Source organism: Natator depressus, chromosome 2, assembly GCF_965152275.1.
Source record: "Natator depressus isolate rNatDep1 chromosome 2, rNatDep2.hap1, whole genome shotgun sequence".
Taxonomy (NCBI): domain Eukaryota; kingdom Metazoa; phylum Chordata; order Testudines; family Cheloniidae; genus Natator; species Natator depressus.
The window spans coordinates 148,149,553-148,165,313 of record NC_134235.1 but is presented as its reverse complement, the minus strand read 5'-3'; the positions used below and the strand labels follow the sequence as shown (position 1 = coordinate 148,165,313).

General features: G+C 40.7%; 1 protein-coding gene across 2 annotated transcripts in view; it reads left to right on the top strand.

Annotated features, from left to right (window-relative positions):
* The window catches only part of ANKS6 (ankyrin repeat and sterile alpha motif domain containing 6), an 87,000-nt gene extending 81,040 nt beyond the window's left edge, over positions 1-5,960 (top strand). The window contains exon 17 of one of the 2 annotated variants that reach the window (XM_074945098.1): positions 4,985-5,960. In XM_074945098.1, coding sequence (XP_074801199.1) covers positions 4,985-5,034 — 50 coding nt within the window. In that variant the 3' untranslated portion in view covers positions 5,035-5,960. Of the gene's footprint in view, positions 1-678; positions 1,264-4,984 lie in introns of those variants that run through there. The other variant, XM_074945099.1, reaches the window with a different exon arrangement.
* Positions 5,961-15,761: the final 9,801 nt, after the last annotated feature.

Here is a 15,761-nt window from a genome sequence, read left to right as displayed (position 1 = left end):
CTATACGCCAGTCTTTCTCGACGATTCCGTTTTATTCAGATTCTTAGACTACTCCTATCAACAGGGAGTCTGAGCGCCTTCCAGAAGTGCAGTTAGCATCATGAATAGCATCTGTCACATGTGGTGCTCTCCTTATTCTGTAAATGGGGAAAAACTGTAGAAAAACTTTCTATTAAATTATATGGCAATGAGCTTATCCCTCGGGACTCTACAGTGGCTAATAAAGTCCCTCCAGTCCATGAGCAGCTGTGGGGTAACCATATGGGAGAATAATGCAGTAGCATTTGTGTGAGGATTATCACTACCTCTTTGGAGTAATTCCTTTTTTCCTCTGGAGCAAGGTGATATTTCCTGGAGAAATGGCTGCCTGTAACAATTCAACTGCCTACATTTTAAATAATTACTAAATTTGCTCTGATCATAGCATGCCCCCAAACCTCTTCTTGCCACATTAGTAGCTTCCCCTATCACTCCTTGCTCTTGCTAGGGACAAGTCCTGAGCATGAGCCCATAAGAAGCGGACTGACCTTACCATTGCACTCTAGGGACCAGACTATGCTTACACTAAAGCTTGGTATTCAAAAATATATTGGCATTGTTATCTTTCTCAAAACAGTTTGCATTCCCAGCTTGTGTGATGGAGTCCTATAACTACCAACTTCATTATTTTCAATTCAGTCACTGGAGTGGATGATCCAGCTCTTGACGGAAGGTGTGCAGACTGCCCGCCCCGGTTCAAACTCCCAGAATAATCAACAACAAGCACAAAAGCAAGGAGGATCTGTGTGTGGAATTAGAGAGAATATACAGATTTAAGGAGATGTAGTACGAGGAAAACAAAGACAGGCAGAAAAAGTATTAATAGGTGACAAATTCAGTTGGGACAAAGACCGAGTAGACGTCTTAAAAGACAAACTCGGCCAACCTAAAATACATAAAATGAGCCGGTGTTCCTTTAGGGAACTGTCCCGACTTAGACGTCTGGTTACCCATACAGGAGGACTTTACACAGCAATCACACAAGAAGAAAAGTCGGGTTCGTCAGAGCGATGCCCGGTGCAACACACAAAAGGAGCCCACAGGCTACTGCCTCAATCGCCCTTGCTTTCACACCAAGGGTTTTACCCAAGGCGTGGTACGGCTGTGATTGTGCAGATTTCACTCACTCAGACCGTGGGGACAGGAACCCTTTGGTCAGCCGATCCCCGGACGGAAACGGCGCCCAGACTCAACACACCACAGGGAGGACGGATAGATACAGAGACAAGACAGTCCTCAGTCCGGACAAAACACAGAAATAATTACCTGACCAGATTCCTGATGTCAGATCCCGGGATCCCTACCAGAACAGTGTTGGAATCAACAGGTTCGATGGCGTAGACTTCACTGTGGTCATGCACCCTTCCGTTCTGGCGGAGGACCGCTCGGGCCAAATGCCCAGGTGCCGGCTTGCCACGGCCATCCTAAGAACGGTCAGGAGTCACACGGCCCCAGTGAAGACGGTTGCCATCTCGGTGGAACCTCCAAATTGTCAAAGTCAGATTCAAGACTCATTGAATTTGTCAGACCACTCTGTTTATTAGCAAAGCGCTTTGCCAATGTACTCAGATATATGTGAGCCTCCTGCAAAAAGCTCAAGCCAACACATTTATACAGACAAGCCAAAGCCAATCCAACATAGGAGACAAAAGGAAGCAGAAACTGACAAATATACATACATATCTTATTTGCATACTAACGTTTACCAATCTCCTAGCTCAGTAGGAGCTCTAAGTTAATTAGTTTGAGGACCCATTGTCTCACACTCCTTAATGTTTCTCTTCCTGACAAATATATTTCAACAAATCTTTCAAGCAGCATTTCTTTAATGAATTATAATTTCAATATAATTCATTCTACTTTCACATAGGCTAGTAAGAAATAAATGGGTGATTATATGGCTAACTAAATGCAACGTGAGACAGACTTGTGGAGGAAGGCAGATTGTTCCACCTATTGCTTTTTAATGTTTTTTTGGGACTATAAACTCAATTGCTGACTGTGCCCTCAGCCACCCAGTACCTCCTGCCAAGGTCACTCACTGCTTCTGGAAAATATATATGAAATTCACTACAAGAACCTTTGGAAAAGTTGATGTGTATATTATATTTTTGGCAGCCAACCTGTTTCATAATAAAGATTATTGTTGAAATAAAGGTTTATTTGTACTTAAGTTATGTCATCTCTCCCTGAAAACATTACATTCTGTAACCTAGCTCATTACAACACAGAGAAACATACATTAACTTACTCCTTCACCCTTAAAATTTAGAACAGAGGACCAAACTATGGGGGCCCAAGCAAGATGGTTGTCTGAGCTCTGAGGGGATTATTCTATTGAATAATCTGTCTCCATCCATACCCTAACCTCACTGTAACACCCCAAAAGCAGGGCACCAGAAGGCATGGCTCCCATAACAGGCTACAAGGATACAAGGCTAAAGTCATTTGACTACTAAAGCAGATATCAGAGATTTACGGTCTGAATTCAAAGCTGATTTATTCTCCAAGATTTCTGCAATCAAAGAGGAAGTAAGTATAGAATTTGTAGGCTGGATGCTGCATTGGGAGAAATATCAGAGAAGAGAGAAAGCTGCTTCTTCATTGTGTAAATTTGCTGGAGCCAAAAGAGAGAAGAAGCAACATGAGAATTTAAAAAGTGTCTGAAAAAGATGAGGAAGGAAATCGTATTATCTTTTTACAAACCTTTATGAATTAGTTGTTAAATTTCATGTCGGTGGCAGAGATTAAAATAGAGTACCCCGCCTTAGGCTGGTAGCAGACCCAGGGATTTCATTATGAGCTTTCACCATTACCAAAAAAAGTCTTGATTATGAAAAAAGGCTAGATATCACCCAGAGTCTATACTCCAAGGCCACAATCTTCAGTTTCTCCTAGATCTTCTGCTCTAATTTTTAAAAAGAGTAAAGAGTTGAGTAAAATTAAAGCAGCAATTAGAAGGGCAGAGATTCTCTGTAGCAGAGAATTTCCATTCAGCTTCTAACATCGGATTTGTACAGCGAGAGCCTCTAGGGAAGGGAAAACTACACTCGGGATAGAGATCCAAAGCTCTATCATGCAAGAAAAGTCTGTGGTAGTAACTGTTGAAGAACTGGTCAGAAAATAATGGTAGACAGTGAAGCTGAAGAAAAGGAGAGCGAGAAAAGAAAAGAAGGACCTTCTCTAATAGAAGTGGAGCCAAGGGACTTAGATACCAGAAACGTAATTGAAGATTAACTAGAAAGGATTTAAATGAACAGTTGAACATTAGCTGTGATTATGGTGAAAAGAAAAGATTGTGCAGTTCAGTTTAATTGTGATAATCAATTAGCAGTAACTGCTCCCCCCCCCCCGAGTAAATTAAAGTTATTAAGGGAACATGCAGTGAAATGGAATTTGTATTGGGGGGGGGCAAGAGAGACCCTCCCCCATAGGGATGGTAAAGATTGGAGAAAATAGATAGTGGGTGTGTAGGGACCTATAGGAAGTTTGTATAATTCATTTTGTAATTCAAAATATCAGGTGATAGGCTGTTCTCCTGGGGGTGAATAATGAGGTCTCGTTGGTGGAAAATTTACCTTACTTGGACTGCAAGGGACAAGCAGCACAAGTATTCATGGAGAGAGTATGGGGGTTTGGTGTTCAGCCAAGTATATAATTCATTTAGGGACTGATTTATATGAAAAGTCAAAACAACATATTTGGATTCAAAATTAGAAATATACATGAAATTTATCCAGAGGAGAGAATTGGGGAGGAAGTGAGGGGCTTGATAAAAAAGGGAAACAACTATGAAAGCTTACAAGCAGAAATCATGCCATATTCAAGTACAGTTTGACAGTTGTGGGAACAATACATTTAGTAATGAGATGTGTATCATAGAAGGGTTTGTGTCAGTAAATGGCCTCTTCATAGTCAAGTTTAGAGCGTTGGTGTTCCAATTCAACAAGGCACTTAAGCATGTACCTAGTAGCAAATATCTCAGAGCATGTAATTAATTCCTGGGGGAGCAAACAGCTGTGCATCTCTCTCTATCAGTGTTATAGAGGGCGAACAATGTATGAGTTTACCCTGTATAAGATTTATACAGAGTAAAACAGATTTATTTGGGGTTTGGACTCCATTGGGAACTGGGTATCTGGGTGCTGGAGGCAGGAGCACTTCTTAAGCTGTTTTCAGGTTAGCCTGCAGCTTTTGGGGGACGTGGTTCAGACCTGTGTCTGTGTTTGCAGCAGGCTAGCGTGTCTGGCTCAACAAGGCAGGGTTCTGAACTCCCAAGCTGCCAGGGAAAATATGCTGAGACTACTTCTGAGCCCATCAGGTGGCAGTTCACAAGGGGGTTTCTGTGACCCAACCCGTCACACCTGTTTTTTGGTGGCATTTTTTTGCCTTCCTCTGCAGCATGGGGCACAGGTCACTTATTGGTTTGAACTAGTGTAGATGGTGGATTCTCTGTAACTTGAAGTCTTTAAATCATTATTTGAGGACTTTAGTAACTCAGAGGTTAGGGGTCTATTACAGGAGTGGGTGGGTGAGGTTCTGTGGTCTGCAATGTGCAGAAAGTTAGACTAGATAATCATGATGGTCTCCTCTGGCATTTAAGTCTATGTGCTTAACATTAAGTACCTGAATAATCCTATTGAAATCAGTGGGCTACTCATGTAATTAAGTACCTTGCTGAAGCAGGGCCCTGGTTAGAGGAAAAGACTCCATGAGCTGGACTCCATAATCAGGGTCTTTTCTCCTACAACTTGTTATTGAGTCATGGGATCAAATAGACCACTGATGAAATCGAGTGCAACAACATTGAACATTGAAGTCAGGAGTTTTGTGTCTAATGACGAATGTAGTCCATTTTCTTTAAAGTATTGCTATGATTGTTAGTTGAGCATGTTGTGGGAACTGCCAGAAACTAATAATAAACGATCTCTCTCTTTCTTTGCAGCATCTGGATACTGGATAAAACCACACGAATCTGTGCCTACCAGGAGGTAGCTTGGATAAAGATATTCTGGTATTTTTAAGCCTGGGGCATGGATGACTGAACTCAAATGTACAGAAGAAAATATGTAAAGCTAGATGCTAACCACGGTGTCTCAGCACAGAGTATGCAGGAGGTTGCTGCAGTAACATTGTTATGGCTCCAGTTCAGCAAAGTATCCCTTTAACTTTGAGAATAAATAGGTTTACTGACTTTAAGGGGACTACTCACATAGTTAGAGTAAAGCACATGGTTAAGTGCTTAGCTGGTTCTGGGTCGATAGGAACAAGGCTAGCGAGAATAGTGGCATAGGGAGATGTGTAGGTCACCCTTCAGAAGTACCAGTTTGAAGAGCTCACAGAAGACTTATGAAGGCACAGCCAAGCACCACAGAAATTCAGGAGGCAAAAAAGTTGTTGCAAATTCTGAGAGCTTGTAAATGTGGAAATCTCTAAATTGAATATGCCACTATAGAATGTTATGTCTCTACAAAGGACAGAGGCCACGTTACAAGATTGAATAGTTCTGTGTGAAGGAGTAGAAAGGAAGAATATTGATGCATATTAACTAACTAAAACATATTTAATTTAATCAGTGCTAAGAACACTAAATACAGTTATGCTGATTAAATATCTATTTGTGTAAATATAAAAACATCACTAAGAAAAAGCATAATCTGTCACCAATATTTACACAGAAATAATGTAAAAATGAGACATTTTAAATTGGTGATGTTTTGTTTGACATTAAAACCATCTAACTAACTTTTGTATTATCTACTTTTGATTAACAGACATTGTAACAGGTTACAAAACAATTTTCGTATTCCTAATATAATTGTTTTTTAAACCATGAATGCTGAAAGGATTAGCACAAGAATTATGGATGGAGCTATTTGTTAGTATTGTGCATAAGAGTTTTTGTTGAGCAATTAAAATACAAGCTATGATAAACTTCTAAAGTTAGTTTTCTCCTTTCTTAAATTTGCAAGTGACAAATGTTCAAAATTGCACTATTGGCTAGATTCAATGTGAGTCTGAGGGTGTGAATACAGCTAAGGTCAAGCAGAACTTGCTCAGATCATTGGTGCAGAGGACAGAGCTTTAACTAGTTCATTCATTACATGAAGAGGCCATAGAATCCCCATGGGCTTGCTGAAAACTGGTATTTTTAATACAACTGCACATACCGTATAAGTGCCACATAGTAGTACTTCCTAGATACCTTGGTTACTGACTCCTGGCTCTGGAGTTCCAGTGGGGACCCTTTTAAACTGCTCTTCCCCTAGGTGGGGGCTGGTTATAGTGTGTCAAGGGCACTGAAATTGTTGATGGTGAGCATAGCTGCAGGAAGGGGGGTACAAAAAGGGACCTGTAATGAACAGGGAAGATGGGGGCATAGCACCAGCGGCTGACCCTACTTTCTCTGCTGCCCATCTATTTCAGTTCCACCAGACTCTGGCAGGTTTGACAGCCTCTTCAGTAATTGCCCTCCACATTTGGCTGTGTAACCTAATGTTCCAAGTAAGGGCAGAAGTAGCCAGCAAATGGAGCTGCTCCGAGTAGGTGGACTCAGCATGGCAGCCAAGTGGAGAAGGATTTTTTTGAAGTCAAACGCTGAAGTACAGACGATGTCAAAGCAAGAGAATGTTAAAGAATTAAATCTTTGTAGAAATATCCTTTAAATAAGATAACCAGCTTAAGAAGGGGAAACAAATGGCTGGTAAGAGAAACACTAAAATAAAATGATCAAGTAGTAACCACTGATGTGGATTTGTTGGAGGAACACGGATATAAAGAGAAAGATACAGTGGAGAAGGATTCTCTGTAGGGACTTGAATTGCCACTATGATTGACACTGGATAAAGAAAAAGAGAGTGAAGATGAATATAATCTGGTGCTTAGAGCACTCACCTAGAGACTCAAGTTTCCAGTGACTAATTATTGTATAAAAATTGGGAGAGTTTTGGAATGCCCATACTAAAATATCCCATAGCCCAGTGGCTAGGGCACACTCATGCAATGTGGGAAACTCAAGTTTAAATCCCTTTTCTACATCAGGTGCCTGGGGGAGTTAAACCTGAGTCTCCGACATCTCAGTTTAGTGCCCCAACCACTCAGCTAAAACTTATGATGAAGGTGGTAGGAACCACCTTCCCCTTCCAGCTGTTTTATGAATCCTTTCTTTTGCTTTTGTCAAAATGCCTGCAAAATTTTAACAAAATGTATGGGTAACGCCAAAATGAAATATTTAATTTCAACGTTACCAGAATGGTTTGCCCTTGTTGTTTTGGACAAAACTATTATGTGACCATGCCATGAAGTTGCAAATAGTTTTGGTAGAAACTTCATTTTGATTAATAAATTGTTCATCCAAAAAAATTCACCCAGCTCTATTTAGGAGTGAGAAGGGGCAAATAGTGCTTCACCATTGATTAAGATATTTAAAATTTGTTTGTACACAGCACTAGGAAAAGTGCTAGGAGTAGGTCCTCCAGCATAGACAGAAATATGAACTAGATGGCTTTTCATCTGTACATTTTATACTCCATGAACATTCAACTCTTGGTTACAATCATTGTTTGTATGCTGTCGTCAGTTATCCACTGGGAATTTGACAGAGACCAGATCTTCATTTCACATAGGTCACCAAACAGCCATAATCTAATAAAGACTCATCATTAGTGATCTGTCCTGGATTAAACCAATCTTAGAATATCAGGGTTGGAAGGAGGTCATCTAGTGCAACCCCCTGCTCAAAGCATGACCAATCCCCAATTTTGCCCCAGGTCCCCAAATGGCCCCCTCAAGGATTGAGCTCACAACCCTGGGTTTAGCAGGCTAGTGCTCAAACCATTGAGCTTTCCCTCCTCCCAAAAGTGAAAGGCTCCGTGTATCATTCTCTGTGACCCTGGTGCTCCTTTCTATCCTGTTTAGGTGGAAGATTTCGTAAATGTGGCTTGTATTTCACCCCGGTTAAAAAATGACTCCTTTAGAGTTTCATAAATGAAAGAAATATTTATTTTTCTCTTCACTCTAGAATTATGGATTCAGCTAAACCATAGCTTCTAACTCTTGGCAGTACTGTAACACCAAGTAGCAGGAGTGTAGTCTTATTTTATAATAAGCTTTTACAAAGGTACTTGAAATTTTGTTTTCTTTTTCTTTATTTCTAACATTAATCAAGATCAGATTTTAAATAGAGATGTCTCATTATTTGGAAGTGATTCAGAATGTTGTCTGTAGTTCTTTATGCCTCAGAAAATGCCTCAGACATAATGTAGCTTCTCAGGGGACCAACTCTGGTTTCCAGAGTGAAGGGGGAACATAAAGGCTTTTACAAATTGAGATATTTTTATTGGGATCACCCCTGTTTAGAAGCTGTCTGGCTGAGTTTGCCTCAAACTAATAGCCCCAAATTTACCACTTTTAGATTTTTGTTTGATTTCAAAGTCCTCTTGACAGTACAAGGTACATTTACAGGGAACAGGCTTTGTCCATTAAACCATCAACCGTTGGAAATGTTTAAAGATCATTTGAAACAGTTAACTTCTATAGTTTCTCAGAAGTTTTTACCATTGGAAGAAGCTCTTCCATTGACTCTGGTACTCCACTGGAATGAGAAGCATAACGTAAGTCGACTTGAGAGTTTCTCCCATCGACCCAGCGCCGACCTAAGATACATCGACTCCAGCTACGTTATTCACGTAGCTGGAGTTGCGTAACTTAGGTCGACTGTGCCCCGTAGTGTAGACCTGACCTTGGGAAAGGAGGACAGGAGGGAAGAGAATAATGAAGATGAGAGAAAAAAACAAATGTGGGATGAGCCCTACTGAATGAAGAAAGAGAAGTGTGGGAGAGATCCAAAGAAAGGACAGAAGGAAATGGCTGATAGAAACAGAGATAGCATTGATGATCACACCACTGGTTTTCCCACTTCGGGGTGATATGTTAGTGATGGAGGTCTAATAGAAGTGAAATGTCTCTTTTTAACCTGCGGGTAACCATGCGATAAAGCAAGGAGCCAGCTGTACATCACTATAAATTCAGCATAACTCTGCTGAAGTCAATAGAGATCCCATACTAAGGATATATGTGGGTATAACAGATTTGAATCTGGCCCAAATTAGTTGTGACGCTTCCTGGGAGTACTCAGGGCTGTGACACAGCTCACCACCACCTGCCCTTCACATGAGGTAGCCTTGTCTGTGCCTGCTGGGGGTCAGCTCCCCAACTGCACTGGCTAGCTGTGAGGCAAGCACTCCCCTCCCCGCCTCACAGATCCTGCTGTTGTTTTACAGGTTAGCAATTGGCACATCCCAATCCTTGAGCCCTCTGTGCCTCTTCCTGGATTGTCCAGCCCCTGGTCCACTGGACACCCACAGATTTCCTGCTTCCAGAGGTGCTCATCTGTTGCACCTCAAATCACCGCTCTGCTTAACTCACAGCACTTAGATTTGTTTAGAGTGAAATCAAATATAAGTTTATTTAACAAAGAATAGAGAGTCAAGTAGAAGTATTGGAAATGGTTACAGATAAAACAAAATCATAACATGCATTTTAGAGCCTAGACTTATTTAAGATACTCATGTCTTGTAGAATATTGCTCACCCAATGTCCTTGCAGCATTTCACAGCCAGGCTGGCTCTGGCCCTCCTTTCATGAGAGAAGAATGCTGCCAGCTTGCCTCCCAGGCAAAGAATAAGTGAGTTTCTTTGTCCCCAAGGTATACCAGTTCCATTCTTTGTCTTTATTCAGAAACAGGACAACCTTGCTGTTTTGTTTCATCTTGTAGATTTCCTTTCTTATAGATTTCACAATCCTCATTTAGCAACTGGCTCAGTATGTAAATAGGCATACAATACACAATACCCAAATGGCGAGACAGGGAGATAAGTGTCTGCTTCCTTCCAACTGTTCTTTTCAGGCAGGAGGTATGGCAATGAATATGACAACAAGTGGGTTACTGGCCCTCAGTAGTGAGCTCACATGCCACCCTTCAGTGAACCATTATGCATATGTTTGACCCAGGGTATCCTGTAAAACCCTATGAACTCCTGTGCCTGCAAGAGGTCCCTGGACCACAGTAGTTACCCTGGCTAAGATTTTCAAAAGTGAGTCTTAATTTTTTTGGTGCTCATCTTGAGACATCTTAAAAGACCTGATTTTCAGATGGTGGGTGCTCAGCACTTTTTGAAAATCAGGCCCCTTAAAGATATCTCAAATTAGGCACCCAAAATCAATAGTCACTTTTATATCTTTTCCTTTGGCTACAGGGAAGAATCTTGTATTAAACAGTAAGGAGATGGAGAACATGCCTTCCGTCTCCCTTTAGATGGTATCTTAATTTGTTGGGGCTCACGTGACATTTACCCCAACCTTGCTTAAAATCAAGGAAAATCCTGCTACTCTGTAACATTATAGACATTAATCTGATAAAGAAAGTGTTATAAATGTTAATAGCTGCTCTGTGTTATATTGCTTCTCTAACGTCTATTGGATCAGGTTAGCCTAAAAAACAGTGTGAATGAAGTGATGCATTACAAAAGTGGCTTATGTAGAGAACCTTTTTGTTCTGTTTGTTTTTTAAACAAAATAATCCAGTTTGGACATTATGCAATGTGAAGTTGGAACGTATACTACAGATTTTTATTTTATCCTGATGCCTTGACCAGTTTTGTTTATCTGGCAGGGTGTCATTTATTAGAACTAGCTGAATACTTTAAAACTAAATCATTTATTTGGCAAATTTAACCCTTTTTCTCTTTTTGTCACGTAGCCATGCACACATCATGGTTTTATGTTTTTGTTCACTATTTAAATTGTTCAATGGGTCATTTGTGCAAACAGATTTTAGTGTCTAGGTTGTTTGGTTTATAATAGGTGACTTAAATCACATGTTGTTTTTTTCCCCTGGCTGAAGGACCTAAGCTACATAAGCAAGGAGTGCACCTGAAGAAATCACTCAGGCTTTAATTGTCAGCAAGAGAATAGGAAGGAGAGTAGAAGAGAGAATATTGGATACATAGAACTAAAGAATTTTTATATGTTAAAAACAATCTGAAAAGGAAAGAGCATTATATTGATTATGTTTATATTTGTGTATTTGGCTATGTACAGCTTGGTTCTCTTGTGACCGAAGAAGATAACATAGGAATGGCCATACTGGGTCAGACCATCTGTCCAGTATCCTGTCTTCTGACAGTGACTGGTGCCAGATGCTTCAGAGGGCAATTTATAAAGCTGTTCTTCAGTCCCAGCTTCTGGCAGTCAGCAGTTTAGGGACACCCAGAGCAAGGGGTTGTGCCTTGACCATCTTGGCTAATAGCCATAATGGACCTATCCTCCATGAACTTATCTAATTCATTTTTGGACCCAGTTATACTTTCAGCCTCCACAACATCCCCTGGCAATGAGTTCCACAGGTTGACTGTATGTTGTGTGAAGAAGTACTTCCTCATGTTTGTTTTAAACCTGCTGCCTATTCATTTTATTGGGTGAGCCCTGGTTCTTGTAAAGGGGTAAATAATACTTATTCACTTTCTCTAAACCATTCATAATTTTATTGACCTCTCGCCTATCCTCTTCTTAATCCTCTTTTCCAAGATCAACAGTCCCAGTCTTTTTAATCTCTCCTCAAATGGAAGTTGTTCCATATCCCCAATCATTTTTGTTGCCCTTCTGTGTATTTTTTCCAATTCTAATATCTTTTCTGAGATGGGGCAACCAGAGCTGCACCCAGTATTCAACATGTGGGCAAACTGTGGAAATATATATAGTGCCATTATGCTATTTTCTGTCTTATTATCTATCCCTTTCCTAATGGTTCCTAACATGGTTTGCTTTTTTGACTGCTGGTGCACATTGAGCAGATGTTTTCAGAGAACAATCTTCAATGACTTCCAAGAGCTGTCTCTTGAGTGGTAACAGCTAATTTAGACCCCATCATGTTGTATGTATAGTTGGGATTATGTCTTCCAATGTGCATTATTTTGCATTTATCAATATTGAATTTTATTTCCCATTTTGTTGCCCAATCACCCAGTTTTATGAGATCTCTTTGTAACTCTTCGCAGTCAGCTTTGGATTTAACTATTTTGAGTAATTTCGTATCATCTGCAAACTTTGCCACCTCACAGTTTACCCTTTTTTCAAGATCATTTATGAATATGTTGAACAGCACTGGTCCCAGTACAGAAACTTGGGAGGGGGGCCCTGCTATTTACCTCTCTCCACTGTGAAAACTGACTATTTATTCCTACACTTTGTTTCCTATTTTTTTAACCAGTTACTGATCCATGAGAGCATAGGTGCCGACTTCTGCTCGTGCCAGTGCGTTCTTGACCCCCCCTTCTCTCCCCAGCCCCGCCCTGACTCCACCCCTGCCCCGCCCCCCCACCTGCCCTGCCCCCATTCCAACCCCTATGCCAAAGTCCCTGCCCCAACTCCGCCCCCTCCCTGCACTCCTTTCCCAAATCCCCACCTTGGCCCCACCTCTTCCCTGCCTCCTCCCCTGAGCGTGCCACGTTCCCGCTCCTTCCCCTCCCTCCCAGAGCTTGCTACACTGCCAAACAGCTGCTTGGTGGTGGCAAGCACTGGGAGGTAGGTGGAGAAGTGGGGACACGGCGCGCTCAGGGGAGGAGGAGGAGGTGAGGTGAGGAGGGGACCTTGGTGCCGGTGGGTGCAGAGCACCCACTAATTTTTCCCTGTGGGTGCTCCATCCCTGGAGCACCCACAGAACAGTCACTTTAATCTCTCTGCATCAGTTTTCCTGTCTGTAATATGAGTTTTGTAGTGAAGTGGTCATGATAGGGTTAAGTTGGTTACCCAGAGCATGATGGGATGGAGCAATTCTCCATCCCTCCCTTCCATTTTAGTCAAGTGGGAGTCCCCACATACACACACACTCTGTTGTGATGCAGTTAAATAAAACAGCAAGTTCCCAGCCTGCAGTCCTGTTGTTAGACTTATTTTTGTAGCACTGAGTGGTCTTTCAAAAAGATTAATAACACTTAAGCCTGTCTCCGCCCCATGGCTGGTTGTACAAGGCTAATAATCCTCAACAAAAGGCTCCAGAGAAGGTTAATATTGGCCTTGTTTCTAAGTTGCCACAAAGTGCTGACATGCCCTCTTCCGTTCTTAATCTTTTTATCTGCAGATCTGGAGGGAGAGGAACCAAGATCATGACACCAAAAGTCACATCTGATGTGACATTCATAAACATGCTGGTGACCACGTAAGAATGCCACAAGGGTCAGCCTTCTTTCCTCGGACACCCAAATGATTCTACGATGGATGCAGTTTAATTATCAATGCCTCCACCTCAATACTACACTGAAAAAACTGCCATCAAAAATGGCCCGGCCCTTTTGTATCAATTCCAAAAACCATCAGTCTGACTTTTGGTGGAAACAAGGACTTGAACAAACACTCTGTCATTGTCAGATATATAGGAAAACTAATGCAGAGAGATTAAAGTGATTAAAGGTAGGTAAAGTCATGATCAACTATTCCACCAGCACTTCTACTTCACTAAGCCAGAAGTGGGAAGATAAGCCTTCTCTTAGGCAGAGTGGAGCAAGGTATTACATGGTGCTGCTCTGCGCTCTTAAATAGTTAGCATGTTTCAGCCAAGAGATGACTACATTTCAGTAAAGGGCAAAGTAAATTGCAAGCCAGTATTAATTTGTAAAGTGCTTTAGGATTTGTCTGGATGAAAGGTGCTATGTAGAAATCATTATCATAATTTTAAATTGTGCATTAAAGAAATAGTTTAACAGTTTAGATTTAGTTTCCAAAAGTTTGAGTCTTGTTTGATCTTTTGATACCCTTATCATGGGTCCCTCATACTTTGTGACAACATCTTGAATTATTCATGCTTATTGACAATCAGAGGAATTAACATTTCTCTCAGCAAAAGCAAGAAGATACCCTCTGCATTCCATGATAATAATGATCAAAGATGAAGTGAGATTACTGGTGATACTTTAAGTACTTATAGGAGCTTACACACACGTTTTACCAATTCTTGAGAAATCTTTTTAAGAATAATATCAACCACCAGGGGGCACTCTGAACTAAACTTTGGAACTAGGAAAGCCTCTAGTATGTTAATTGTTCTTTCAAAGACATCTTCAACTCAACCAGAAAGCAGCCTAAATAATAAATAAAAATTGTATCCAGTTTGTTGGTTTTCTTAGAAGGAAAGGATGTCAATCTCCAGCATAAGTATGACATTAACTAGCAGCAGGAGCAGCAGTCTCCTTTGTTTATTGTAAGAATATTTTAAAGGATTTCTTTTTCACAGTTTGACCTATTGACAAGTTGTCTTACTCATTCACTTGCTTGCACAGTGCACTTCTGGAAAGAATTTACAATCACATAGGCCCCAATCCAGTAAAGCACTTACCTATGTACTTAACTTTAGGCATAGTGAATAGTGCCATTGATTTTAATAAGACCGCTCACGTGCTTAAAGTTGATCACTTTGATTTTGCTGGGCTGTGCTCAGACAAATAGCACAGGTTTCTGGAGGCTCACCGCTCTGTTAACTAGTTACCCCAGAATGAGGGGTAATGCAGACTTTAGTTATGTTGCTGCTTATTTCATCTGTGCATACTGTGTAAGGTAAAGTGCACATATTCCCTGAATGTTGTCATCCCTGCTAGCAAGCAACATTGTGTCACTGTAGTCAATGTGGGAATTAGAATGAGAGAATGAATGTTTTGTTTTACTATTTTTGGTGTACTGTAAATACAGGAGAAAGATCATTTTAATTTAAAAAGAAAGATAGTTGAAATCTGAACATAATCAAAAAGTCACCTAGCCTGTTAATAATTTTCAAAGTGTGGCTGATAAGCATATCTACATTGACATAACTACTTAAGCCACACTCTTGTTTGGATATGTTGCCAGTAGTTCTCTCATTTAGCTCAGTTATTATATATGAATTGGCTAACTGACAGCTGTCTGAGAAACTAGATGAGTTATCTAACACTTTTTAATGTCTGAATCTAAACTTCCCTCTGTGTGGGTGCAAGAGAATAATACCCATACAATATTGGGGAAGTGACTGAGAAATTAACTACTTTAAACTTTAAAACCTGGTATTGCTATGGTGAATTCCCTACTCTGCTCTTTTTGATGGATAGTTACTGTAGCAGATAAGGACAAAGAAGGTGAATTTGTATAGTACTTGGACTTGATCCATCTGGATGTCTTGGAATCAAAGGTTCAAATCCCTGCAGGGTCAACTCAGCTCTTCATTTTTCTAGGGTAGATAAATTAAGTCCCTTGCAACCACTGTGGGTAAGCTTTTTGAATGAAGTGTTAAAAACAGAGGCCCTCTTTGTACTATGTAGACACTGACGATCTCCTGGTGTTTTTTGTAAGGGCATAGATGTGCCCTGGGCCAAAATTTCTCTTCACATTGTTCTGTGCTAACTGACATGTAGAAATTCTTGCAAGTCATAATCCATTTATTTCCTGAGAGATATTTTTCTGCTGCTAACCACATGGGTTTCAAAGTATGCTAATGTTAGCCTGCGTTGCATTCAGCATGACAAAACCTTAAAAGTGGACTCTTCGGGGCTCTTTAAAATGTGTGTATTGACTTAAGTTATATAAAATGCACCATCACAAAGGTATGTTTAAGTCTGCTTAGATCCACCCAAATTTGTTTTTGAAATCGATTCATCATGTGGCCTTATCTCCTGTCCAATTGTTTTATGGAGTCACCTAAT